Source organism: Mytilus trossulus, chromosome 7 (assembly GCF_036588685.1).
Source record: "Mytilus trossulus isolate FHL-02 chromosome 7, PNRI_Mtr1.1.1.hap1, whole genome shotgun sequence".
Classification (NCBI taxonomy): Eukaryota; Metazoa; Mollusca; class Bivalvia; order Mytilida; family Mytilidae; genus Mytilus; species Mytilus trossulus.
The window spans coordinates 53,364,491-53,392,071 of record NC_086379.1 but is presented as its reverse complement, the minus strand read 5'-3'; the positions used below and the strand labels follow the sequence as shown (position 1 = coordinate 53,392,071).

The window sequence follows — 27,581 nt, the reverse complement described above, 5'->3', positions numbered from 1 at the left end:
GAATTAACCGTAGACATATTCTATTGACAAGAACATCAGAACGAATTAAGATGAAAAATAGACAAGAAAATTATAAGCAGTGATAAAAGATAAAGAACAAAAGATTTCAGGTAAAAGGCCTATTTTTTATATCAAAATGTTACATTATTTTCATTTCCAAGTTTTTAATATATCAATCGTCTAAATAAAACATTTGGATGATATGTTTGCTAGGTTTTAAAACCTTGGGTCGTCTGCTTTAATCATTCAGTCGGATCGGTACTCTCATCACGAGAGTGTTCAACGCTTTTGTCCAAGTGAGTACGCGTATCTTTTCGCGACACAAATAAACAGTATAAAATTAACAAACATAATCCCTGCAAATAAAAAGAATAAATATTCTGTCTTTCCGTCGTTGATTTCATCAGAAAACCACACACCTGGAAAAAGACGTTTACTTGTTAAACTATCTTTTATTGTAGATGACTAAACAAACATATACGTTTAAAATTTACAAAATAGAATAACGAAAGACAAAAATAGCTTAAGAATGATCAAGGATTGATCACCAAAGTATGGAGAAAAAACAGCATCACTAAGTTTTCTATCCGAGGTAATCACCAGTCCATTAGTCAGCACTTCTGTGTTGACATGAATTATTATTAATGTAGTTATCATTATGAATAAACTTGCCATTCTTGTGCACAACATTTGTATCCAGGTATTATTTATGAGTTTATTTAGTATGATATGAGTATACATATCATAGTATTTTTGGAAATGAGTAACGCATTGGTTTCCCTGTTGTCATCAGCGAGCAGAAACCAATCAAAGCTATTTTCCAGGTGATTGGTTGGTGCATCTTTCTGTCAACTGTTGTGTTGTTTAACTTTCTTTGACGTATGAAACCATTTGGCTTTTATGGGTCGCAGGGGAAGATTGGTATAAGGAGTCTAACTACTGTATCACTAAACTTGTCAATACTGCGGTTGTGTAGACACACCATGCACGTTGCAGGTGTGCTTGATCGACTTCAATTTAAATTGACTAGAACTGTCATTTTTCCTGACTAAGGTCGATGGTTCCTCCGTGCATGTGGTTTTTAAATTTGATAGATACTTTTTGTATTTTTTGTTAGATATTTGTTTGTTTTGATATTGTGACACAGTGATCTTTTGTATCCATATTTTGACTATTTTACCTGTTGTGTCTGTTTTGTTCGCACATCGTTGTAGATATAATTGAATTTGATACGGCTGTTTAACACGTGAGAGGTTTAGCGCTATAAACCCAGGTTTAAACGACCGTTTTCTACATTTGAAAATGCCTGTACCAAGTCAGGAATATGGCAGTTTAATGTGTTTTATCATTTGAATTTGCCATTTGATAAGAGACTTTCCGTTTGGAATTTTCCTTGGAGTTCAGTATATAAAAAATTTACTTTCCACATAAACTAACTGACAGCCACGAAATAACGAATAGTGCTGAAAGTGGCGTTAAAAAATCTATCAATCAATCGTTTTGCTCTTTGATAACTTTCTTATTTCACTTTTTTGGTTCATTTGTATTATATCTTGAATGCAATGAATTTTTTGTTATTGATCAGCTTAAATTGATGCAACTGTTATAAACGCAAATACATTTGTCAATAAATCAATTAACCTTCAGATCTGTTCTTAGTACTTTGACTTCATGCCATCAGCTGAATTTTATGGTTTACTATAAAATGAGGAATGACATTAAACACGAGGTGAAACGAAATCGAAACTTTGCATCTGTTGAGTTTATTGCGTTTGTTGATTTAGGCCAATTTCTTAATTTGTGCCTTAAAAGTATTATCTTTTAATTTGGTTTTCCTCTTTTGAATAGTTTTGAAAACTCCTAGTTTCAATATGTATTTGATAAAATAAAAATTGTAATTCTGGATTCTCATAGAATAAAACAAAATACATTGAAGTACACATAATTACTTAAATGCTAACCTTTTGTTACTTTTTTCACGATGGAAATAATCATTACAGCAAAATAAGTCCCTAATCCTGCAGTTTCCATATACAAACCCATGCAAAGCCCTTTCATAAGATCGGGCGCTTCCGAATAAGTAAATTCCATACCTGCATTGAATTGAACAAAATGTTTTTCAATCATATTCAAAATCATGTATGCGACGGAAAGCTACAATATTACAAGCCTTAAATTAAGATATTACTACAGGCTCTTACCTATTTATTTGACCAAACGTGTTTTCATACTCAACAATTTTAAATTAAGACAACAGTAGTACCGATGATCAAACTACCATCAATCGAAAAAGATTTAAACAATGGTAGAAAAAAAACAGCATAAAACACTCTACATATTGATGCAATGATCATTATAGAAATTATAATACTACATAACTTATAAAATTGAAAACTGAAATGAGGAATATGTCAAAGAGACAATAACCCGACCAAAGAGCAGACAACAGCCGAAGTCCACCAATGGGTCTTCAATGCAACAAGAACATCAGGCACCCGGAAGTGGTTCTCAGCTGTCTCCTAAATAAAACTATGTACTTGATGAGTGAAAATGGACGTTACACTATACACCAAAACATATAAATGAACTGATATAAAAAAAAAACATACGAAGCTTACAAAGCCCAAAGGCTCCTGACTTTGGACAGGCGCAAATATGCGGCGGGGTTAAACATGTTTTGTGAGAATTCAACCTTTCCCTATACCTTTAGAAAATGTTGAATAAAGAAACATAGCAATTCGCACATTAAAACTCCAAAAAGTACTCTTTTTAATCACGTTGAAAAAGAGGGGCGAAAGATACCAGAGGTACACTCAAACTCATTAATCGAAAATAAACTGACAACGCCAAGGCTAAAAATGAAAAAGACAAACAGACATATAATAGTAAACAGAAACAATATAGGAAACTAACGACTGAGCAACACGAACCTCACCAAAAGCTTGGGTGACCTCAGGTGCTCCGGATGTGTAAGCAGATCCGGTTCAGATATACATATGGAAACACATATATTTCTGAAGTGTACCTCAATCATACAAAGAAAAATTTGGAACAGCAAACAAATGTTGATCGAACAGCACACTGACAGAAAATTGATAGCACAGACTTTTATTAGTATATAGTATTGAAGACTTCATTAAACATTTTTGTTCATCCCTGCCAATGTACAATTTAGCCAAAAAAAATAACCTTGACTTCAAATGTAAAAGGTTCTGAATGAAACAGATGAAGCATGTTTGTGATCATTGAGGAAATTCTTTTTTGTTTATTTCTTTCGTGTTTGCACTTAAAGAATCTGCAAATGAAACTTTAAATTTGATTTAAAGGTGGCTCGTGGGTACAAAAATTTAAGCAAAAAAAATAACCTTTATTTTTTCATTACATTTTTTATTTCTTATACTTTTAGTTTTTTCTTTATGATAGGATACAAAAATCAACCTAAAAAAACATTCGCTTTGGCCCCAGATGACTTTTAAAATGTTTAAATGTAAAAGCTCCAAATTATCTCCCTTTGGTGCAAAAATGCCACTTTTGACATTAAATTTGATATATCTTTTTTCACTCATCGGTAATCTATATTGTTTATTATTGTTTTCAAATAAGCTGTACACAAACTAAATAATTGTAAAATTTAAGCGATTTCTGTAATTAGGTTATTTTTTTATTTCGATATTATAGTTATTTCTTCTATTAGCTCAACAGAAAAAAAGGACATTAACAAAAATGTATGCTTCTTCCAGATGCAGATTGTGAGCTTAAATGAACGGTTACCTCATTTTTTATTTCATTTTTCTTTTAAGTATATGATAAAGTTCATTTATAAAAAAAAATATAGCAAAATCTTATATTAGAAAAAAAAATGATTTATACCCAGGAGCCCCCTTAAACAGGTTATTTATCTTGAAAATCTTCTTAAACTTTTAAGTTAGAAACCGCCAGTTACGGTCCAAGTATAGGAAAATCATAACAGATTTGTGCTGTCATTGTTCTAGGGCAAATATTTATATATAAAATTGAGAATGGAAATAGGGAATGTGTCAAAGAGACTACAACCATAGAAAAAAACAACAGCAGAAGGTCACCATCAGGTCTTCAATGTAGCGAGACATTCCCGCATCCGGAGGCGTTCTACAGCTGGCCCCTAAACAAATATATACTTAAAATTTATATAGTATCGTCGTGTCATATGTTTTCGTATGTCATATGTTTTCGTATCAACCACATTTCGTCGGTTTCGACTGCATACGCGTACATTGTGGCATGTTTTTCTGTTTCTTTATTTAGAACAACAACACCACTACAACTTGATAAATTTAAAACATATTCAACGTCGCTTTTTAAAGACGTTAGAACAAATTAAATAAAACTGACCTATTTAGCCATTTTTATTTAATGTCAAAAATATGCATCACTAAAATAGTTGTGGAAAAAAATTCTGAAGGGTTAAAATGAAGTCCAGATATGTTTTTTGCAAGTCAGACATCGGATCTTCAAGACATATGACTGTCATGTGTTTTTTCGGTCGTTTTAATTACAAACCATCGGGTTGAAATTAGCAGGGTTCTTATATAAATGGTTGTTCAAAATCTAATTATTCAATATTTCACTGACAATTTTTTTTATACATCCTTGATACATGAAGATGAAAACAGTCTTAACTTTTTATATTTAATCCTAAATTTTGAAAACTGCATCTTATTTTAGAAAAAAATAATGTATTTTGTACAAACCAGGAGCTAATCTGAAATTAATTAAAATCTAAAATTTCAGCACACGAAACGCCAACCTTACACTATTTACTAGTAATTTTTAGTACTGAAATGTATTTAATAACTTTTTTTATGATTCAAGCGATCACCAGAACCACGACTTAAGAAAATGTTAATTTCCGGATTTTGTAGTCATTTCCTGTCCGTGTAGTGATCCAATTTTTATTTCATACGAAAACATATGACGCCGTTTTTTTGACATACAAAAATCGCAAAGTAATCGGAAACAGTAAAAAATCGTAGTAAGCACTGACAAAAAAACTAGATACCTAAATTCAATCTACAGGACATGCTTTTTAAATTTGAGTAAACACCAGAATAAAAACTCAACAGTGAAAACCGTAAGCAGTGAAAATTGTTATTAGTACGAAAACACATTACACGATGATATATAAAATTTTAGTTTCTTGTGTATAATTCGGAGTTTAGTATGACGTCCATTATCACTGTACATTATGCATATTTTAGGGGCCAGCTGAGGGACTCCTACGGGTGCGGGAATTATCGCTACATTGAAGACCCATGGGTTGCCTTCGGCTGTTGTTTGCTCTATGGTCGGGTGGTTGTCGCTTTGACATATTCACCATTTCCTTTCTCAATTTTAGTTCAGTTACATACATTATGTCATTCTGCAACTGTTTTTTATAACACACTCATCTCCAACTATCAATTTTTGATGCAGTATTTCTATTGTTAGCTAGTAACAAAACCACTTAAAGCAAATATTTTCTACATTGTGCTCATGCAGCCTAATGCAAAAACCAATCAACCAATCAATCAATGTTTGAAATTGTTCTTAGAATCAGATTATGGTCATAAATATTTTTTTAAGTTTCATCCGTTGTGTTGTACTTAACAATGATCTGTATCGGTTCGCGTTAAATCAAATGTATTACCTGAAACAATTGTGAATACTTCACTAGCACCTATCAATGTAAACTGGGGGACCTGAGCAAATACAGAAACTGACGACGCAGTGTAGGTATGGTTCAAAATTGTTTGGTGAACAGAAAGATCTTCTTTGCGATATTTTTCAAGAATACCTGCTGCTACTATCGATACAACTGCAAATGTCATTCCTAAACCTGAAATTATATAGTTCGTCAACAATAAATGTATGCTCTATGTTTTAAAGGGCTCTACAGGTGTCATATTCCATCATAAGGAACTATTAACCCCATTTACCATAAATTATTAACCTAAATGGTAGAGGGTATTCTTTTTAGTCACGAGGTGATGATTTCCATCTATTCTATGTCACTACTATCTTTCAAATGTTTGTATAGTTCCATGGCGTTGTCAGTTTATTTTAGATTTATGAGTTTGACTGTCCCTTTGGTATCTTTCGTCCCTCTTTTCTTAGTAAACATTGAGACGTTTTTATGGTATTTCAATTATTTACCTTGAAGGTCTTAGTGTTGTAAATATTTTTTTATTCAAGAAACTTAATTCGATGACGACAGAAGTTATTACCCATTCTCTGTAAAAGTGATGGTGGTCGATTTATCCTTTTCAGATGAGGATATATGAAGATTTCCATTAAAGGTATCAATATCAAAATGGCGATGTTGTCAAAACTTCTAAGAGCTGCAACAGGAACTTTTTTCGACAATACACTGATATCCAGTCTTTCACTTTGTAGAAAAAAAGTTGAATCTATCTGTAAACATATTACAGAACATGATTAAAACATTCGATGCCTTTTAGAGCTGACTTTGCGATGTGGGCTTTGTTCATTGTTAAAGACCTATAGTGGTTAATTTCTGTGTCATTGGTCTCGTGTGAAGAGTTGTCACATTGGCAATCATGTTACGTCTTCTTTTTTATAATTTAAGTATATTATGAGAAACATTTTCGTTTTTCTCTAAATATCAAAACGTGGAGGTCTGTCATTGTTGATCTATAGTCAGTAAATAATTATCTTGCTGATAACGAGGAACACAAAAAAGAAAGATAAATGGAAATTATTGATGACAGCTTCGGGGTAGAAATCTTTGAAAAATTAAAATCACAAAAATACTGAACTCTGATGAAAATTCAATCGGAAAGTACTCACATGGCTAAATCAAATGACAAAACAATTCAAACGAATGGACAAGAACTGTCATATTCCTGACTTGGTACAGGCAATTTCAAATGTAGAAAATGGTGGATTGAACTTGGGTGCAATGTTTACCAGACAAAAATCAAGAAGCTGTGTTTAGGAGAGACTGTGTACAAGAAACTGTGTACACGAGATCTGGTTTCAATAGTAATTTTTGTGTTTAATTGCATCCTATACATTGTTTTATAAAAATAAAACAAAAACAGTATTGAACCACGCCAACCCCTAATTCGATAATTTTCAATATCTTGATGCAATTGTTTTTTTAATTCATTGGTTATACACTTCCGGAGAACCTGAGATCACCCTAAGTTTTTGGTGGGTTCATGTTGCTTATTCTTTAGTTTTCTATGTTGGGTCATGTGTACTATTGTTTGTCTATTTGTCTTTTATATTTTTGGCCGTGGCGTTATCAGTTTCTTTTCGATTGATGAGTTTGACTGTCCATCTGATATCTTTCGTCCCTCTTTTTTTTTTTTAAATATTTTCAATCACATTAGAAATATCATTTATCACGACTACTATGTTTGTTTCTGTGTAATCCATTATCAAGATTTTAGGCATCTGTAAACTTATTGGAGTGTAATAGCTCTGACCGACGTAATTTTGTATGAAGCGCAGAAGCATTCAATACCTTTAATTATATTTTATAGAATCATGAAAACACGACCTTTCAAGTTTTTCTTTAAATTATCTGTTAATTTTATTGTGGAAGCTCGTTTCATCATAAATATTACATTTCATTTCGAAATGAAAGTTGATTTCAGAATGACGCGAGATGTCATTATGCAGACATACATTTGTTAGGTTCTTCATTTTTATGTACACTATCTTCCTATTTTCAGTTATTTTAGGTTTGGTATTTATTTTATAAAATCTGGATACATATTATTGATTAAAAACAAAGAAAATCAAAGACAAAGCAACACAAACATCACCACCAAGAAATGCGAATGATCTCAGGTGCTCCGAGAGATTCAGCAAATCCTGCTCCACTAGTGGCATCCGTAATGATGTTTTCGGTAAGAATTAATTCGGTGATGTCTCATTTAAGGAAAGGAGGACAATTATTTTTACGACAGTTTATCATCATATACAGCCCTTGGATGGTGTTAATTTCCCAAAACAACGTGTATGGTGTAATTGCGTATGACATATGGTGCAATGGTAGAAGGTGTATGATGCTATGGTGTATAGTGTAAGGGGAATTGTGTAATGGCGTATGATGTGATTGTGTCAAGTGTATATGAAGTGTGGTGTTATCAAAGTTTAAAACTATGTAAAATATTGATAAGAACTGATATTTAGTCTTGTACATTAATTTACAATATAGTGATTTTAAATGAATAAATAATTTTGTAGTCGCACGCTTTCTTTGAAATTAAATTGCATAATGGGTAATTTTCGATGGTGTAGATATAATTTGAAAGGTGTATGGTGCAAAACTATTACGTGTATGGTGTAATGACACAGGGTGTATGGTGTATTAATGTAATGTTAATTTTTATTTTTATTTTTATTCAATGTTAATTTTCTTAATGGTGAATGATGATAGTGGAAAGTTTACACCACCAAGGACTGTAACAGTGAATCCTCCAAATGTACATATATAAATATTTTATATATATATTTAAGAAGTTAAACTGTAAATTTAATTAAAGTACCTGAGCATATATTCCAAAATATACAACTACGAATCCAAATATTGGTAAGAGTTTACAAAATGTGCGAACACGGTTAACAGAAACGTCACCATTGTGTCTTCCTTGATTTTCATTCGAAACTTGACCAAAGCCTCTACATTTGCTAGCCCAACAAATTCCAAAAATTTCTTTAAGCGGACTTCCTGTTATAAAAAAAGAAACTACAATCAATTGGTTCTTAAAGAGATTTTTTAGTATTATTGAACTTTACCATTTTTAACCTTCGGTTCAGTAGCTTCGTTGGAAGCATCAGGAATATATTAAGGACATCATTATAGAAATCGCAAGTCTTGAAATATCTGCTCAACTCGGATATAACTATTCGAAATTGAAGAGATCCAAAATCGGAATGAAATACCTCACTTTTCAACTAGTATTAATGCCGAAATCTAGTTGAGAACGTTACGGTATTTTCATTTAAAACTTCAAATAATTCAGTTACACGACAAAATCTTTATAGCGAAACGTATAGTAAACGCCAGATTCTTTGTATATTTAAAACCCAGCTTTTAACAACTAGGAAAGAGTAATTAAACGTATGTTTCAGTATGTTATTTGGAACATCATTATTTTAAACTCACATTCGAAACTAGACCAAAATAAAATGTCTGCACATGTTTATTCTGGACATTTTACAAGATCGACTTTCCTAAACACATCAATATAAGAGGTGTTATCATGGTTTGTTTTGAGCATTCAGAGCATTCTGTGACCCATACAAGCGATGTAATTATCCAATTTTTAATGACCTTTCATGTATCTTTTGTAGGTCAACATATCGAACAGAAAAGAGACCAGATTGAGATCGCTTTTCGACCTTGTACAAAGCAGCGTCTATATTTATATCACAATAATTTGTATCCTCCCGATAGTATGTGATTTTCAACTGGACGTTAGGCGCCAATATATGAGTTTAACCATCATCTGTTTTCTTAAAATTGTTATCAAAGTTATAAGGGGATGCTTTAAAAATATGGATATAAGAAAAAAATGCATTTACCTTCTTCTTGAGACGTTGTATATCTATTTTTACCAATTCGAAATATTATCTGTCCCACTATCATTACTACCACTGCTAAAAGGTAACCATAATCAAAATGTCCTACGTTCTGTTGAACATATGCTACTTCTGTATTTGCTATAACTGCACCAAAGTTAATAAACCAATAAAACCTAAATGAAAATGTGTTTTAAGGAATTTCTTGTGATAATTTTAAGCTAAATATTTTAATACTTGGTATTTTTCTTTTAAAAAACTATGTCAGTATTTTTTTATTCAATGCACTTTTAAAAGTTCTAGAAGTGATTGCATTGTAATGAGTTTATCCCGACTCTGTGAGTATTATAACGATTATCATTAATCGCGTTATTGAGTAATTTGCGGAAACTACAAAATCCAAGTGTTTATTCTAAGGAAAGTCTAGAGAATAATACTGATTAATTTGTAGCCGGAATTTCCACACTATTCAATATACTATTAACACTATCTGAATGTTTTCTGCAATAATGTGGTTATCAAACGAAATAAAAGGTAACGTGTCATCGGTGCAAACTTTATGGCCAAGATAATATTTTGTATAACTAAATATCTATAACAACGGAAATTTCATAATTCACAGGGAAATTTGTTACTAATAACCGCTTTCGTACGTATTTTGGTTTCTTTTCAAAACGTAATCACTAAATAAGCTATCTTATGAAATTTCAATATCAATATTAGTACTTACCAGCTAAAAAAAGACTGCACTGCTAGTGTCCCCAAACATTCTACCTGCTGAGCGCCTAATGGCCCGATGTTAGATTTAATACCTCCGGATCCTATCGTTATGAGAACAAGTGAGCTGTAAAAAAACGCTCGCTTGGAATCCTAAAAATCAGTAAAAGAAAACACATTACTTACAATGATGCTGACATGAAACACCATGTATTTATTCTACCCAAAGGCATAGGTAGACTTAATGATTCTTATTGAGAAGGTGATTGCTTTGCAACTTTGTAACTTGATTTGATAGAAATACTGATGAGTGTAGCGTGGTTACTAGTGTAATGGCGAGATATTTATATAATATAACCAAAAACACCTCACATATCGTGAATTTTGAAATGAAATATTCCATGTGAAATATAACTACTATCGTTTTAATATCGTATGGACAATAGCAAGAACACAGTAGAAAATAAAAAAATAAGTTATCTAACATTATTGTAATACAGAAAATTTACCAAATTGAATAAAACATAAAATAATAATTTGAAAAATAGGGTTTCATATTCCTAGCCTGTTGTACAAGTTTGAAAATTGTGTGCATAACTCACAATATGACTGCAATCATTAATAGTATATATTGATGGTAGGAAGTTGCGTTGTTTTACCTTTGACATACTTTAACATATTATGTTAAATAAGAATATAATATAGACTTTCAATATACTTCCAATGATAACGTGAATAAAAATAATCAAGAATATGAAACCAGTAAAAACTTTTCGTCTTTATTTCAGGAAAAAAACAAATATTGAAACAAGATGTAAATAAATATGAAATTGGCATAATTTTGCCTCCTCTTAAAGCCTTTAGTTTTATTTTTTTTGATTATGTGGCTTGTTTCTGCATCCCTTTCGCTCGGCCTTCCGTTATTCCTATCCGCACAAGAGTAAGATAGTTTACAGTGTCGTCGTAACTGGACAAAAACGGGCTTCAAAGCTATTCTAGAGGTGGCGTGAATCAGATGTGGATAATTAAAATTTTCAAAGATCTTTTAGAGTATATACAATCTAACTCTTTTTCATCTTGTAATAGTATTTAAACTTTTGACTTTTTTACACTTTACACAAGTATTTCACATTCCAAACTAAAAGACAAATTAAAAGAGTTGGTATTGTTATGTTTCATTAAAAAGAATGGCCAACGTAGATAATAGTATATTGTCTTGGGGAGGAATAAATCCTACTTTGTAAAGGATCACTCTAATTCAAACAAAAAAAACTCTATCTCTGAAACAGACATTATCAAGATACTTAAATTTTTTATTGACAACATATGTGTTGCGTTCGGAGAACGTGTTTTTCAACAGACTGTCGGCATTCCAATGGGAACCAATTGTGCCCTCTTCTTGCAGATTTGTTTCTTTATTGTTATGAGGCTGACTTCATACAGGAACTTCTTAGGAATAAGAAAAGAAGTAAGCAATATCTTTCAACTCTAATTTCCGCTATAAAGATGACGTTCTTTCACTAAATAATTCAAAATTTGGTGACTATGTTGAACGCATTTATCCCATCGAACTAGAGATAAATGATACAACAGATACAGTTAAGTCGGCCTCATATCTTGACTTACATCTAGAAATTGACAATGAAGACCGATTGAAAAGAAAACTTGTCGACAAAAGAGATGATTTCAGCTTTCCAATTGTGAACTTTCTATTTCTAAGTAGCAACATTCAAGTAGCACCTGCATACGGGGTATATATCTCCCAATTGAAACGATATTCCCGTGCTTGTATTTCCTATCATGATTTTCCTTGATAGTGAGTTGCATGAATGTGACCTACCAAATTATACTATTTATCGGATTTGCTATAACATAAGCACCTGACGAGTGCCACATGTGGAGCAGAATCAGCTTACCTTTCCGGAGCACCTGAGATCACCCCTAGTTTTTGGTGGGGTTCGTGTTGCTTATTCTTTAGTTTTCTGTGTTGTATCATGTATTCTATTGTTTGTCTGTTTGTCTCCTTTAATTTTTAGCTAGACGTTGTCAGTTTATTTTCGATTTATGAGCTTGACGGTCCGTTGCAGGGTTAATCGTTTAAATGATTTCCAAATTACGATTTGGACTATAATTTTTCGATTGATTAAGTAGCACATGGTTTCCGATCGACACATATTCTTGTGTTTAACTCACCTTATAGTGATGTTGATCGCCATACAAAGATTTAAAGTTTATAGATGAGGCAAACAGCAAAATGAGACCTGAAAATACAGAACTTATGTGTTAATATTTTCATTTTTTACCAAAAAAATTTAACTGGTAAATCTCAAAAACGCATAATGAATTTAAATCCTGTTATCTATAATAAGTTTATTTGTATATCTACATTTCAAAATATGTTCTTTTTATTGGCACACATTAAGGAAACTATACTGTATAACACATATTCGTTAGTTGCTGTAGTTCATCATCACAATGTGTTTATTTGTTATTTGTTTTGAAATATTGACAGATCCTTGAAAGACATGAACAACTGTTATACGTACACATGTTCCGATTTTTGAGATTGAAATATCATACAGCCTACAACTACAAGCAAGGTTGATCATAGATACATCAGGTTCTTATAAGACATTTTCAAATAACATTTGAAACCGACGCTCATATCTAGGCCTGAGACTACAGGTAACTTTTTTGGGAAGGGGTCATATCAATGTGTATAGTTTTCACAGACATTTATGTTTAAGACAAATCGTATTTACATTTTAAATGTTGTTCAAACTTTTATTTTCACATTATTTGCTACTTTATTAGTTCTTTATAATAACTGATAATTGATTGATATCAACATTGTTTTCTGTAAAATGAAAGGGGAGGGGGCTTTGTGTATATTAATGTCATGTCGGGAACTATAAAACTTGATAAGCTTTACAAGTTTTGCTCAGTTGTGAAGCCGGTCGTAATTATGATCTGTATAGTGGCTAACAGGTATGTAAATTATTTTTGATTTATAATTACCTCATTGCCAATCTCACCATGTTTTTGTATAAATAAAGCATTTTAAAAAACTAAGGTATCTACAATGGTGTACAGATTTAACATTTTTGATCTTCTCATTAGTAAGAAATGCTTATAATACATTAAACTTGCCTAAAATATAAATAAATCCAGATCCTAGAATTGTTTTATACTTCCCTGTATGGACATCTACATTATATCCTCCAAATGTAGGGACAAGAAATACAGAACCTGAATAACAAACAAAAAGAATTCATATAATTTCTAAGAATGAAAAATACTGGTCAATACATTTCCATAAGCAGTTTTTATTGTTAATTTGTTACTCTTTATTCTATAGAAGAGTCTCTATAGGAAAGCATAAAAACTACAGAATGGAACAAATTGAGTGTTCACATTTCAGTCCAACAATTTCCTGTGGTATCGAGTATAATCAATTTATTCGCCTTACATACGTAAACAGTTATCAAAGGTACCAGGATTATAATTTAATACACCAGACGCGGGTTTCGTCTACATAAGACTCATCAGTTTACGCTCAGATCAAAACAGTAAACCTTCTTTAAAACCCGTCCACATTTTGAGTCTGTTCAAATATATGCTATCTTAACATTATCCTGTTCGCAATAGTTTGTTGAATATCTGTTTTTCATATGTAAATGAGTGCTTTATAAAACCAACTGCAATGGAAGCTGTCTGTCGTTATTAGTTCATTATCAGCACGACAGATGTCACATCTGGAACAGGCACTTCTTACCCTTCCGGAGCACCTGCGATCATCCCTAGTTTTTGTTGGGGTCCGTGTTGTTAATTCTTTAGTTTTCTATGTTGTGTTACGTGTACTTGTGTTGCTTGTTTGTTTTTTTCATTTTCAGCCATGGCGTTGTCAGTTTATTGTCGATTTATGAGTTCGACTGTCCCTCTAGTATCTTTCGTCCCTCTTTTCTACTAAGAATATTTTAATTAAGGTTTAAGAAACTTATTACATATGTGATGATAGCTTAAAAACGCGTTCCGTTTTTACAGTTCATATAAGGATTTCTGTTTGTGCCCAGTCGTGTACAAGTTGACCGAATGAACGCTTACATCACATCAGTAGATTTTCATTCGTGTGCAATTAAAATAGTTAACTTGCATTCCATTTCATATATTATTACATTAGTTTAGCTTTCGTAACGATACTGAAGCAACAGTAGTTATTCAACATTTAGTTCTCATCAATTCATTTAGAATACACAAGTCAGGTGAGAGAAAAAAAATCATGAGGTAATCAAATGAACTCCATAAAACGAGACCGGGTGCGTCTGTTACAGAATGTGCTTTACCCGCCACGCAAATCCAAACTCATTCATGGGCTTTTCTCATTGTTGAAGGCCGTACGGTGCCCTATAATTGTTAATTTCTGTGTTATTTCGGTCTCATGAAGATAATTGTCTTAATCATACCACATTTCATACATGTCAATATCTGTATATAATTATGGGATCTGGATATATAGATCAGACAATTATTCTGGTATCTAAAGATCTAAGACCAGTCTAAATTAGCCCGAGTCTACTGACACCTAGGTGGAAGTCTAATTATATTATTCTGAGACTAGTATTGGAATTTCAACCATTAAGAAATATTTAATTTATTGTACAGCTGGTTGACTATCAGTCCCCGAAGGTTTCACCAGCTCAGTAGTCAGTAACTCGTGTTGTTTTAATATTTTAACATCAAACGTGCAACTCAAAAAGACTACCAGCAGTTTATTAAACACTACATAACTTCATAACGCATCATAATTAACAGATATTCTATCTATTAGTAGCTAGATCTACAAAGGTTAATATTTTTAAAAGAGGAATATTCCTAGATGAATCATACATTAAGACAATATCAATTGCACGGAGTTCCTGTTTTAGTTTGTTTTATTATTTGTGTTAAATTAACACATTAATCTGTGAATTTCATCGATAATAATCATCAGAGGAAATTTCCCGAAGTCTTATATAGCTCATAAACCTAATATGAAATCGTTGTATGTTGTAGTATAGCGAGAGCAAGATAGAGGTTGTTATCTTTCAATGTTGTTTTACTAGTATTAAATTTTACCATTACTGTCGATTCATTTATTTTCGTGGGTACCAAATTCCGTGGATGTATAAAATATCTCGTATTAGTGGATATTTCAATTCGTATGTTTGGCTAATTCTGCATACATTCCGTTAGAAAATATGTATTTTGTTGAACATTTAAACTTGTGGTACTCAACTCACGACATCCACGAAAATTATAATCCAACGAATATTAATGAATCCACAATAGTATTTCATTACTCAAACTTTTATTAATCTATTGAAAAGAATGTGGTATATACAATAGTTCTCTTTTGAAATACAACAGCTGGTAGGACAAGATAAAACCATCAATAACAACACATATTTTTTTCTCTTACACCAGTAATCAACGAGATTTAGATGATACATCATTTTTGTTATGTATAAATTCAAAATTGACTCCGTTTACTTTCAACTAAGAGGATGTAAATGCATATAATTTATACCTTGTCTAAACATTAATCTAACTTTATGCCATGCAGAGGTTTAAAGTAAAAAAAAACATTTAATATTTCAATTTTCATAGATACTAGACTTGGGCTTTCTTTGTTGTTCGTTATAAATGAACCAAATCAGTCAGCCTTCAACACATTATGACGTCACAAATACTAAAAAAATACTACACCTGTAAATATGAGAATGATAACAGCAGCATGCGATGAAGATATGTCCAGACAAAACATTCGATAAAGAATTTCATAACAAGTCTTAGATAAATTTTATTAAAAAAAAATATTTTTCTTTAAATGTAGATGGTAAAATCCATGTTCTAAACACATTGTTTTGTGTACACTGAACCCACACACAAGGTCCACATTGGCTATGGACTGCATGTAGACAAAATTTGATTTTAAACTACATCTAAACATTGAGTGTTATCAATGGGAACGTAATTGTGTTCAGTTAATGTTGGAATTACAATAACACAACACCGATTTTAGGTCAATGAGAACACGGCCTTAGACACACCCACATAGTATTTTATGTTAATTCTTTATCAGTTTTAGACACTAACTGATTATTATCCTTTTTCAATGTATTGTCTGTTTTGTTGTCTTAGGGTAATTTTAAGTTGCATCTGAGAGCACCTTGTATAGCTAGGTGAGAAAAAGTTGAGTCTTTTGAAGAATTTTAATTTGAGTTGCCTTTACCAATAGTAAAGTCAATATTATTTTTATTATTTAATTCAATTTGACACCATAACTTGGCGCTTATATGGTATTCGAATATTATACATCGGTAACTGTCAAATTGGCGGATGCCTGTTATTGTTATTGAACAGAAATATTCATGGGATAAAACATCAAGGTACAAAATATGAAAATACTCACTTTCTATTCTTCCATTAGTAACAATTTTAAACTGATTTTGTGTCGTTTCTTTTGAAAGAGTTAATGTTTGTCCTTTAGCAGTTGCTAGTCTGAATATATTATACTTTAATAATGCTTATATTCATTATCCTATTGATTGCATTATTATATTATATTCTACCATATAGTTTTGTCATATATTTATAAACACTTACGCACATATATTTTATAAATTATTATTTCCCATTGTGTATATTTCAATACGATTGTAAACATTGTATTCTTTTTTTTGTTTCTTTACTTTCCTTTAACTGAATACGTGAATGTATTACATGCTTGTCATATGAAGTTATGAAGAGTTCTGTTTAGATGTGATGAAACACAATTTATCGGTAGATAACGTTTACACCAAAGAGGACACTTAACAAATCACACGGAACAGAGAAAAGGAAAGATACAAAAAGGACATTAAAAATCCAAATAACTCGAAATAAACTGACAACGCAAAAGCACAAAAATATCAAGACATCAACATCCTCACAAATCACAAAATGGGAGTAATCACGACTGAAGCTGAAGCGTAATTAGATCCAGCTACAGATGTGGCACCCATAGTTGTGGTTATGTAAGTACAAACCAGGCGATAAGTTTAATTTTAAAAGAACGAAGGGCAAAAAGATTGAAGTCATATGAAACGAGTGACTGGTGAACAATAATGTTTATCCAATTCTTGAACCAATGCATGTATGTATCATAAATAATCCGTTCAGTAAGTTTGCTTTTTCACTTGATATCCGAAAACTATTAAAAAAAAGTTAAATCTCATAAAAAATAATTTATTTTTACAAATTGAACAATAATCATCATTTAAGTTATGAATGAAAACACTTGCGCGTTATCATTCATATTTTTTTCGTAAGCTTTTGTACCTCTAAAAGAAATATGTCAAAAGTAGAGAAAGAAGATATATAATCATAATTATTTTTATGGAGCAATATCAGACAGTTGACGAGACCTTGTTGGATTCATATATTGAACAGTTGATAAACATTGTGTGGGGTGTTTTTTTCTATTTACCTTCATGCACATGGATATACATATATAATTAAAATAAATTATATCCCACACTACAATATCTTTGGGATACCACTAATGTTTTTCCGTAAGCTTATATACTTCTTCACGAAATATGTCAAAGATAGAGTAATAAAATATATAACTAGTATCCTGCGTATTTGTTTCATTCCCATGGGTCAAAATCAGACAATTGACGAGACCTTGTTGGATTCATATATTGAACAGTTCATATATTTTGTGTGGTTTTTTTTCTATTTACTTTCATGCACATGTATGTTTTGTGTGAAATTGTAAATTGGAGACGGATGACACATGGACACCACAATTTGCACATAGTCAACTGTAATACAAAAACTTTAAACTGAACGACATTTGATAACGATCGTATTTTCAAACATTAATTTCTTCTATTTTCCATCTTCGACTTAATCTTAAACTGATATTAAACATTTTGTTTGTTCAATAACAATATTCCTGACCCCATAAATGTTCAACTCGAAAGACAAAGATTATATTCCATATTAAATGTTTTCTACGGAATCGATTATAGCTAATGAGTTATTTTTAATCTTATAGATTCCAAATGCATATTCCAACACTCAAGTTACTGACATTCAATTTGTAGAGCATTCATTAATTAAATAACACTAACATATCATGTACATGTATATACTTTGTTTTACTGCTTTAATTGTAGTAAGGGTCTTGATATTTAGTTCCCTATTAATCGTCCTGGTCATGACCTGTGTCATGAGCCCTTTCATTGTTTTGTTCTTTTGAGTATTTGTATCTTTTTGCAACAAAAATAAACAGTATGAAATTAACAAAAGTAAGTACTGCAAATAGAAAAAATAAGTTTTCTGCTTTTCCTTTGTTGATATCATCTGGAAGCCACGAATCTGGAATAAATAAATACACAAACCTAGTAGAAATGATTTTTTTGTATCAATTCAACGACGCTTTTGCTTATGTCTAATGGTTAAATGAATAAAAAAACGTTATCAAAAAGCATTGGAAGATGTTATATATTCATCACATTCAATTTTTAATTTTCCGTTGATAAAATTGTTAATCATCAGAAAAATAATGTTCCTACTCTTTCAGGCAAGGTTGACCTTAGATGGTCCCGTGGTGGATATTATTTTTTGAATGTCATTTTTTAATAAGATAGCACCTTGTTTATAAATACATGGCTTTCAGGTTTCTTTTCTTCGCTTATCTGATGAAGATATTTCCATATATGCGCTTCGGACTCACAATGGTAATGTAATAAAATAAAATAAACAAATAGTTGTGTTATAAATGATAAAATAAATGTACGATGAAATTGGTTGCAATTGTATTGTCTGATTTATTGCAGCTGGTCCGAGACCACAATTGTCGTCCATTTTCGTTGTTCACGAATATAGTCCCCAGTATTAACAGTGGGTTACTTGCCATTAATTCTTATACCCCTTCCAAATTTATTTCTCAATGTTTTATTCCTCAAATTGTAAGTAGGGGGATGAAATTACACTGTTGAAAAAATTTGGGTCCAGAATTTTACAGGAAAGTAGTGATTTGGTCCAGATGAAAAAGATTAACAATTGGCACTTCGGAAGCTGTCAAAAGATTTCAAGATACCCTAAACACAAAATTGTCCATATTTTGAGTAAGAGCCGATGAAGTTTTCTATAATTTTGATATAATATGTACCAAAAGTAGTACAACTCACTGTAAAAATTTCATTGAGAGAGCGCAGGTGGGATTTTTTAAATTTTCATTTATGTTCTAAAAGAAATGCACTACGAATTAATTGTGGTCTCAGACCAGCTTTTGATTTTGATTGCTTCTTTCATATTTTCTGACTTAACTTTTTGAGAGAAAAAAATGTACTATGCATATTTTTGTTTTAAGTTTTTATTTTATTTGTCTTCGATGTGTGAAGATTGATTTTACACTTTTATAAAAGACTACTGCAATGTTTTCAGCTATCACACACGACGAAAGTTTTAGTGTCGTTAAATCTTTTTAATCTATTAGTTTCTGTACTGGGGGTGGAAAATAACAAGGCTTTTTTTAGGTTTAAGATAGCTATTATGTTTTGCTTTTTTAAAAGATTTCTGATTTACTTATAAAGTAAAAGAAATGGAAAGTTTGTCAGGTTGAAATTTCCCTTTTAATGCTTGCGAATGAAAAAAAAACTCATTTGTTTATTTAAACTTAAGTTTTTCTTTTATTTTTTACTGTATCTGTAAACTAGTTTCTGAAAGGCATTCGTAAAAATCTGTTTTGGGATTAATACAAATGAATTGCGTTTAAGATCCAAAATTATGTGATATGTATTACACTTACCTGTTCCTCTAAATATTCTGTTCACTATTGCAATAATCATTAATGCAAAAAAAGCGCCTATCCCTATTGTATCTAAATATAAGCCCATGCAAACTCCTTTCATCATGTCTGGTGCCTCTGAATATGTAAATTCCATACCTACAAGAAATTATTAGCATAAGAGTAAGTACTTAAAAAGTGACAGAAAACATTTCTCAATTCCGCATACATAGTTGATCTTTTCTGTCTGCACTATGAAATTAGTTTAGCCTAAATTTTAAATAGGAAAATTATACATGTTATAATGGTCAAGATAGGACATTAAGACAAAACATCGTGTCCTTTTTTTCTCACTATTTTCAAAAGCGATTAGCACGTTGTCTCAGAATCCCCCGCCCAAAATGAAAGCCTAAATTCAGTATTTTTCTTTAAGCCCTAGCTGTGAAGTAGACGTGGGCATTACACATTGTTAAGTTAAGAACAAAACTGGTGATACAGTATCAGCAAATGCATGGCTTTATTTTAAGTTGGCACAGCAAACGCATGCTACCCACTTCGAACACTTTCAAACAAAATTTTGTTAAAGCCGGCATTAATAATATAATATTTAAGTAGACCGGGTACACTGAAAGTTTACAACTCTCGACTAAGCGATCTTAACAATCAGTTTTAGGCCGTTATGTCGTGTTATTTTTCAAACTCAGTAGTTTTTGGATAATAACATATGTAGAACCTCATAACTTACCAACCTCTTCCACTTATACATAGAACTGTGTTGATTTTTGTCACTATATTGGTGAATGAAGAATTATAAAAAGGGATTTTGAAAGATTCCAAAGCAAGTACGCTTTTTATCATGTAAAAGTCGCTTTGTTTACAAATTTGAAGAAATTTTAAAAGGGTATATTTCCTTAATGATGCATGTGACAATTGTTTTTGTCATAACATAATAGTTATGCATCAAATTCTAGTAGAAGTATGAAAAAACTCGCATGACAAGTGGAATATCAAAGACTTTTTAAAAATCCAAAACTATTCTAAAACGGTTTTAATTATAATTTTATTACAAAATAGAAATTCATCAGGTTTATTGTGTACAAACGGAAGCTAAAAATTAGTACAACTTGAAATAGTCAATGGGCGTCATTCAGATTAGTTATTGTCGAAACATGTTCATCAGTAATTATATCTTCAGAAGTAGTATGTACGTCTTATGAAGTGTCGTCTAACTTAATATGTTGTGTCATGTGTACTATTGTTTTCCTGTTTGTCTTTTTCATTTTTAGCCATGGCGTTGTCAGTTTGTTTTAGATTTATGAGTTTGACTGTCCCTTTGGTATCTTTCGTCCCTCTTTTAATTCTGAGAACACTTTTTGTGTTATAGAAAAGTATCAGGTTCTGCAAACCTAAATACGTCAGACATCAACAACGCTGTTAGTTGTTTTGTCAACTGATTCCTATTTCGAGATTTAGTTGGTTTTCAGACTTAATTATGTTTTAATAGAATGATTCTGTCTTAACTCAAAAGTAAAATCACAAAAATTCTGAAATCCAAGGAAAATTCAAAACGGTAAGTCCGTAATCAAATGGCAAAATCAAATAATAAAACATTTCAAACGAATAGACGACAACTGTCATAGTCTTGACTTGGTATATATTAAATATTGTAAATTGAACCTTGCTTTATAGCGCTAAACCTCTCACTTGTATGACAGCCGCATCATATTTCGTTATATTTACAACGATGCTTTTATTTGATTGATCGAAATAGTTTCCGGGAGTGGGACAAATAAACAATTTAGATAGAGGTTTCTAGTTGGGAAATTAAATTCCTTATCTTCAATTTAAAAAAAAATATATATTAGCACTCAAAAACATGTCATAAAAGTCCTATTACCTGATACACTTGTGAATACCTCACTTGTTCCCATCAACATGAACTGTGGTATTTGAGCAACTATAGATACTGACGAAGCATTGTATTTGGTGTCAACTATTTTTTGAATGACCCAATGCTCTTTTTTCCTATATATTTCTAGAACACCTGCTGCAACTACCGACAAAACTGCAAATATCATTCCTAGACCTGAAATGTAGTTCATATAGATAGTTCACTATAGATCCATTTAAAATAGTGCATTCATTTTTATTAAAAAAGTGAAAATAAGAAACCTTCAGCGCGAACAATTAGTTCGTACATTTTATTGAATATACAAAGTATTCATTTTTTTTCAATTTCACTTGCACTTAATATAAAAAACAAAGAAGATGTGGAGTGCTTGCCAATGAGACAACTATCCACAATATACCAAATGACACAGAAATTAACAATTATACAGTTTTGAATAAATTGCTCCTTAATTCTTTTAATTTCAACATATTTACAAACCAGCTAAGGGATATCAACTCTGTAAAGAATTTACATAACGAGTACTCTGGCTTAAATATACCTATATACGAACATAAAAAACACAAAATTATATCAATTTATATATTGTTGGTCGTTGCATGATGAACGTAGAAAAAATTCTCACCATCAATATGTATGACTAGAATTTTCTCATAGTTTTAATATAATAAATAACCAATTTATTACATGTACTGATAATATCATAAATTATTATTTGGTTAGGGCGTTCCTGATGAAAGTAAAGCCAAAAACGCAATTCAAACGCAAATTTTTTTTTAAATTTTGTTTTTCCTTTTTTATAGCACTATCTGATGAACTATTTGTTCCTGAATATAACATCAGCTACGCGGTGTTCTGACATGATTAATAGCAAATAAAGGCAGCAGTAGTATATCGCTGTTCTAAATTCATAAATCCATTGAGAAAAAAAACAAATCTGGGTAACAAACTAAAGCTTAGGGAAACACATCAAATAATAGAGGAGAACAAAGAAACAGCAGATACAATAAATGCAACACTCACAGAAACGAACAATTATATTGCAATGGCCATTTTTTTTACTTGTTCCAAAATCAATCTTAGCACTGAGAAAAGATAATTTTGTATGTTTACATTCTTTTTCTCATTCAACAAACAAGACGTTTCTTTGAAAAATTCAGTATAAAGGAATAAGTTATTACCTATTCTCTGTAGAAATGATGGTGGTCGGTTTATCTTTTCCAGTAGAGGATATATAAATATTTCCATTAAAGGTATCAATATTAAAATGGAAACGTTGTCAAAACTTCCAAGCGCTGCAACAGGAAAATTTTTCGACAATACACTGATATCCAGTCTCTCACTTTGTAGAAAAAAAGTTGAATTTGTCTGTAATAAATAAACTTTTGTTTAAAAACTGTCTAAGATATACTGCGCAAAAATGTGGCTTTTTTTGCGCTTTAAAAAAAATGCAGTAAATATGAAAAAAAATAATGGGGTATGGTACCAATGCGACCAAATGAGTTTAAAGTGGGTAACTTTAGGTCACAATACGGTTTTAACAATGAGTAAAACTCATTAAAGGTTCTAAAAGACAAATTTAATACTATTCAAATAAAAAAGTAAGGCTTTATTTATGTATGAAAGAAATATGATATATGACATGAATGCCCCTTTATTAAATTACAAGCAGAAACATATATTTAGATGATGAAGGTGACAGAAAAAATGTTAAATCGTTTGCCATGATGAATCAAAGAATCATTCTGTATTCGCAAGGGGTTTTTTTTAGCACTTTTCAGAAAGTTTTTTTTATAGTAAATGTTCATATATTAAAACAACACCACAGGCACAAACTTTACAATTAGAGAATATGATTTTGGTTTTAAATTGTTTGAAACCTTCATTTTATCATTCGCCTGATAATGTCTAAACTTTTGAAAATATAATGTGTTGAGACTGTTTATGTTCATTCCGTCTGATTAACACATATTGAGAAATAATTTCAGCTTAATTTCGGACATTTACAAAAATTTCTTTGATAAATAAAAATTTGTGCCAAACAAATTTTTACCGTAAACACCCTCTGGATACGGTTTCTGTGTTCATATGTTTATTGCTCATGAAATAAGGATTTACACAAGAACATTCAAATATTCAAATATACAGGTATACATAATGTTTTTAATTCTTGAGATAAATCGTCATGAAAAATATTTAGTTCAATACGTTTTTAAAAACTTTTTGTCGGAGAACTTACAGACAATAAGGAAACGACCAATTTTAAATTGATTAATAAATTGCCGAAGATATTAAAAATGAGGAACATACCACAAAGTAAGTATACACGAAAATCCATGGCTCTTCACCGAAAACCAAATAACATACACGTTAACAATTGCAGATTCCTGATTTGGTTCAACAATGCGTTAAATTAATACCGCATAGTAGCTACAAAGGGCACGACATGACAAAGGGAAAATAATTCAAATCAAATATTTACACTTTCTTGACTTGAAACAGGCACATACATAATGTGGCAGAATTAAACATGCATGTGGGCGCCAATACATTCCCCTAACTCGGGTCCCTAGTTGTACAGAACAGTATAAGAACAAACCATAAAAAAATAGTTGAAACGGATTTTTTTGAGAAAAAAAATTGGTAAAAACGCTCATGTAGAAATCAAATACTAGTATTATGTTTTCCTTCCTCAATGCTTACACTCATAAACATAAGACCCATTTGGAAATGTCTCACTTGGTACAGTGATCTCCATTTTCTTTTAAATGGGCATTTGTTTTGTTGATTAGTAAAACTAGAACAATTAGATATGAATAAATTCGATTTTGTTTTGAGGGCGAATGAGTTGATTATTTGTCTATCAAAAATCTTCAAATTAATGATAAAGATGTAAAATACCTGTGCATAGGTTCCAAAGTATACGATGACGAGTCCAAACACTGGTAAAATTTTACAAAAAGCCCGAACACGATTCACAGACTCTTTGGTATAAATTCTTCCATGATCCCGTCTCTCAGCTCGATCAAAGCCTTTGCATCCACTTGCCCAACAAATACCAACTATTTCTTTGAAAGGACTTCCTATATGAAAATGAAATAAGAATTATTTTGTTAATGAAGATTCAAGAAATCCTTATTCCACCATTGTTGTTCTTTCTCTAAACACCTATAGCAAAAATTTACGCTGGATAGACTTAGGTAATGAAAAGCACTTCATTTATCCCAATTTTCTGGGTCTTTTTTCTGATGAAATATCATTTTTATGTAATATTCCTTTTTCACACCTATATTCAAATTAGTCCAACTGAAAATGGGCAATAACTTGATTGTTGGAAGGAAAGAACCTCATGACATTTATAAAAAAATAATTTATCTGAAGGTCGCTGGAATTAAAGGAATATTTTGACTTGATATTACAAGGTAATTTGTGCAGTAATCGCGAAAAGCTTATACAGTATACATTATGTATCCTTTCTTTCAACAAATGAGTCGTTCTTCAAGTAGATAAAGACTCAGCCAATTTATGCAAAAAATACTCCTGGTTTTATCATAAGTTAATACATAAATAATAATCAATACAAAAAAAAAAAAAAAAAAAGTTCATATTATTATTTCAAGCTCAGTATATTGATCATGTTCTATCACAACTTTGCCGAAAAAGTGCTTTTAAATCTCATTTCACAGAAAACCAGATAAGAAATTTATGGAAACACCGAAGTTAACTTCACACTTTGATTGTTTCCTTGATATAAACATAAATTTCAAAGTGTGAGAGTAAAATTTAAGTTTTACAATGCATATGCATTAAACATTTGTTTTAAAATAAAATACCTTCTTCCGAAGCCGTTGTGTATCTATTCCTACTCATCCAAAATATTAACTGCCCATTAATCATCACAACCAATGGTATGAGGTAACCGTAATCAAAATGTCTTAAGTTCTGCTGAACATATGCCACTGCTGTATGAGCTATTACTGCGCCAAAGTTAATTGACCAAAAGAACCTAAATCAAGATAAATATGTGATGTTAATGAAGTTTTATTGATAACTTAGAAGCTGAACTTCGTATATGCAAGGCTTTACACGTAACTATGTTAATCTTATGTTTGAATTTTAACTATTTGAATTATAAGTAAGAAAAATCTCAGTGCAATAACATTTTCATAATTCTCCTTAAGTTTTTCTGAACATCATCATAATGAGAACTGAATTCATTGCACAATACAACGTACGAAGGAGAATATGTGTTTATTGTATATCTGATATATTTGTATTGCATGTATATTCAAAAAAAGTAAAATCACAAAAATACTGAACTCCGTGGAAATTAAAATTGAAAAATCCCTAATCACATGTCCAAATCAAATGACAAAACACATCTGTCGTATTCCTGACTTGGTACAGGCATTTTCAAATGTAGAAAATTGTGGATTGAACCTGGTTTTATAGCGCTAAACCTCTAACTTTGTAAGTTTGCATTTATGAAATGTTATTTTCCTTTCGTTAGATATATCAATAATGTTCATATGTTTAACTTGCCAGTTAAAGAATGATTGTACAGCAGGTGTACCTAAACATTCCACTTGTTCAGCGCCTAATGGTCCAATGTTAGATTTTATACCTCCAGATCCTATCGTTATGAAAACAAGTGAGCTGCCAAAGAGCGCTCTTTTTATTATCTGAAAGTAAATAAAACTTTAAAATATATGTGAGGTATCAAGATGATAATATATAAACCTAATAAATCTTAGCGGTAATGAAAATATTGTAAACACTACTGGTTATCTATCCCATTCATAGATAGCAATTCGCGGTGTTTTCCTTTTTCAAATTGGTTTGGCGTTTTAATTAATATGTTTATATTGATTTGTGCATCATTGGTAAATATATATATTAAAAAGCAAGTCTGGCAAACTGAACTATTATCATAGTATCGTTAGTTAGTTTACAAGAATAGCGGCGAAATAAAATTTCTGTGTTGTCAGTTTGTACATGTACACATTGAATTAAGATAAATCTTTGTGCTATTGATGTCTTATGACTGCTGTCTACTAAAATTTCTTCAATGCATTTGTTATTTGTATGGTCACCACAGATTTTGTATTCATAAAAGCTGAACTATATTCTTTATAGATTAAATAGATATGATAATCAATAATGCTTAATAAATTGATTTTACTAAACAATATCGATATTTGCAGCTTTATGTTATTTTGAATCTTTCGCAACATCAATTTTCCCTAAAAGAAACATACATGCTTATTCACATAATTTGTTTTCAAAATGGATTCAATGTTTTGTTTCTTTAACATTTTAATCAACACTGTAAATGCATTTGGTTAACCATCTTACATTCAGTCACTTGTAATTTGGATGTTTTTTTAATTTTCTGTTTACTGGAATGCATTAATTTTATTTCTTTTTCACACTCTTTCTTTTTCGGCTTGAATTTTTGTACATTGTTTACATATGGCTTTTGTTACGAATTTCCCGTCTTTCATATGTCGTTTGTTCTTGACCCCATATTCATGATTCAGAAACTACTTGAGAACAAATCAT

The 27,581-nt window shown here is 31.1% G+C and overlaps 1 protein-coding gene across 1 annotated transcript; it reads right to left on the bottom strand.

The window, feature by feature from the left end:
* Positions 1–145: 145 nt before the first annotated feature.
* LOC134726518 (solute carrier family 15 member 4-like) lies at positions 146–27,581 on the bottom strand. Its single transcript, XM_063590923.1, has 16 exons — positions 27,567–27,581; positions 26,562–26,701; positions 25,853–26,025; positions 24,921–25,102; positions 23,201–23,387; positions 22,008–22,196; positions 20,132–20,269; positions 13,441–13,539; positions 12,484–12,551; positions 10,304–10,443; positions 9,577–9,749; positions 8,538–8,719; positions 6,243–6,429; positions 5,666–5,854; positions 1,962–2,093; positions 146–419 (listed from the first exon to the last, which is right to left on the bottom strand). The coding sequence occupies exons 1-16, from the start codon at positions 27,579–27,581 to the stop codon at positions 280–282; spliced, it is 2,334 nt and encodes a 777-aa protein (XP_063446993.1). The 3' UTR covers positions 146–279.

What these genes read in the sequence shown, in the direction of transcription:
- LOC134726518 (XM_063590923.1), bottom strand. An exon ending in TGGATTTATTTATATTTTAG is followed by an intron (nt 12,552 to 13,440) that starts GCAAGTTTAATG and finishes CTGTATTTTCAG; the next exon opens with GTCTCATTTTGCTGTTTGCC. An exon ending in GTGCAGTCTTTTTTTAGCTG is followed by an intron (nt 9,750 to 10,303) that starts GTAAGTACTAAT and finishes ATTTTCATTTAG; the next exon opens with GTTTTATTGGTTTATTAACT.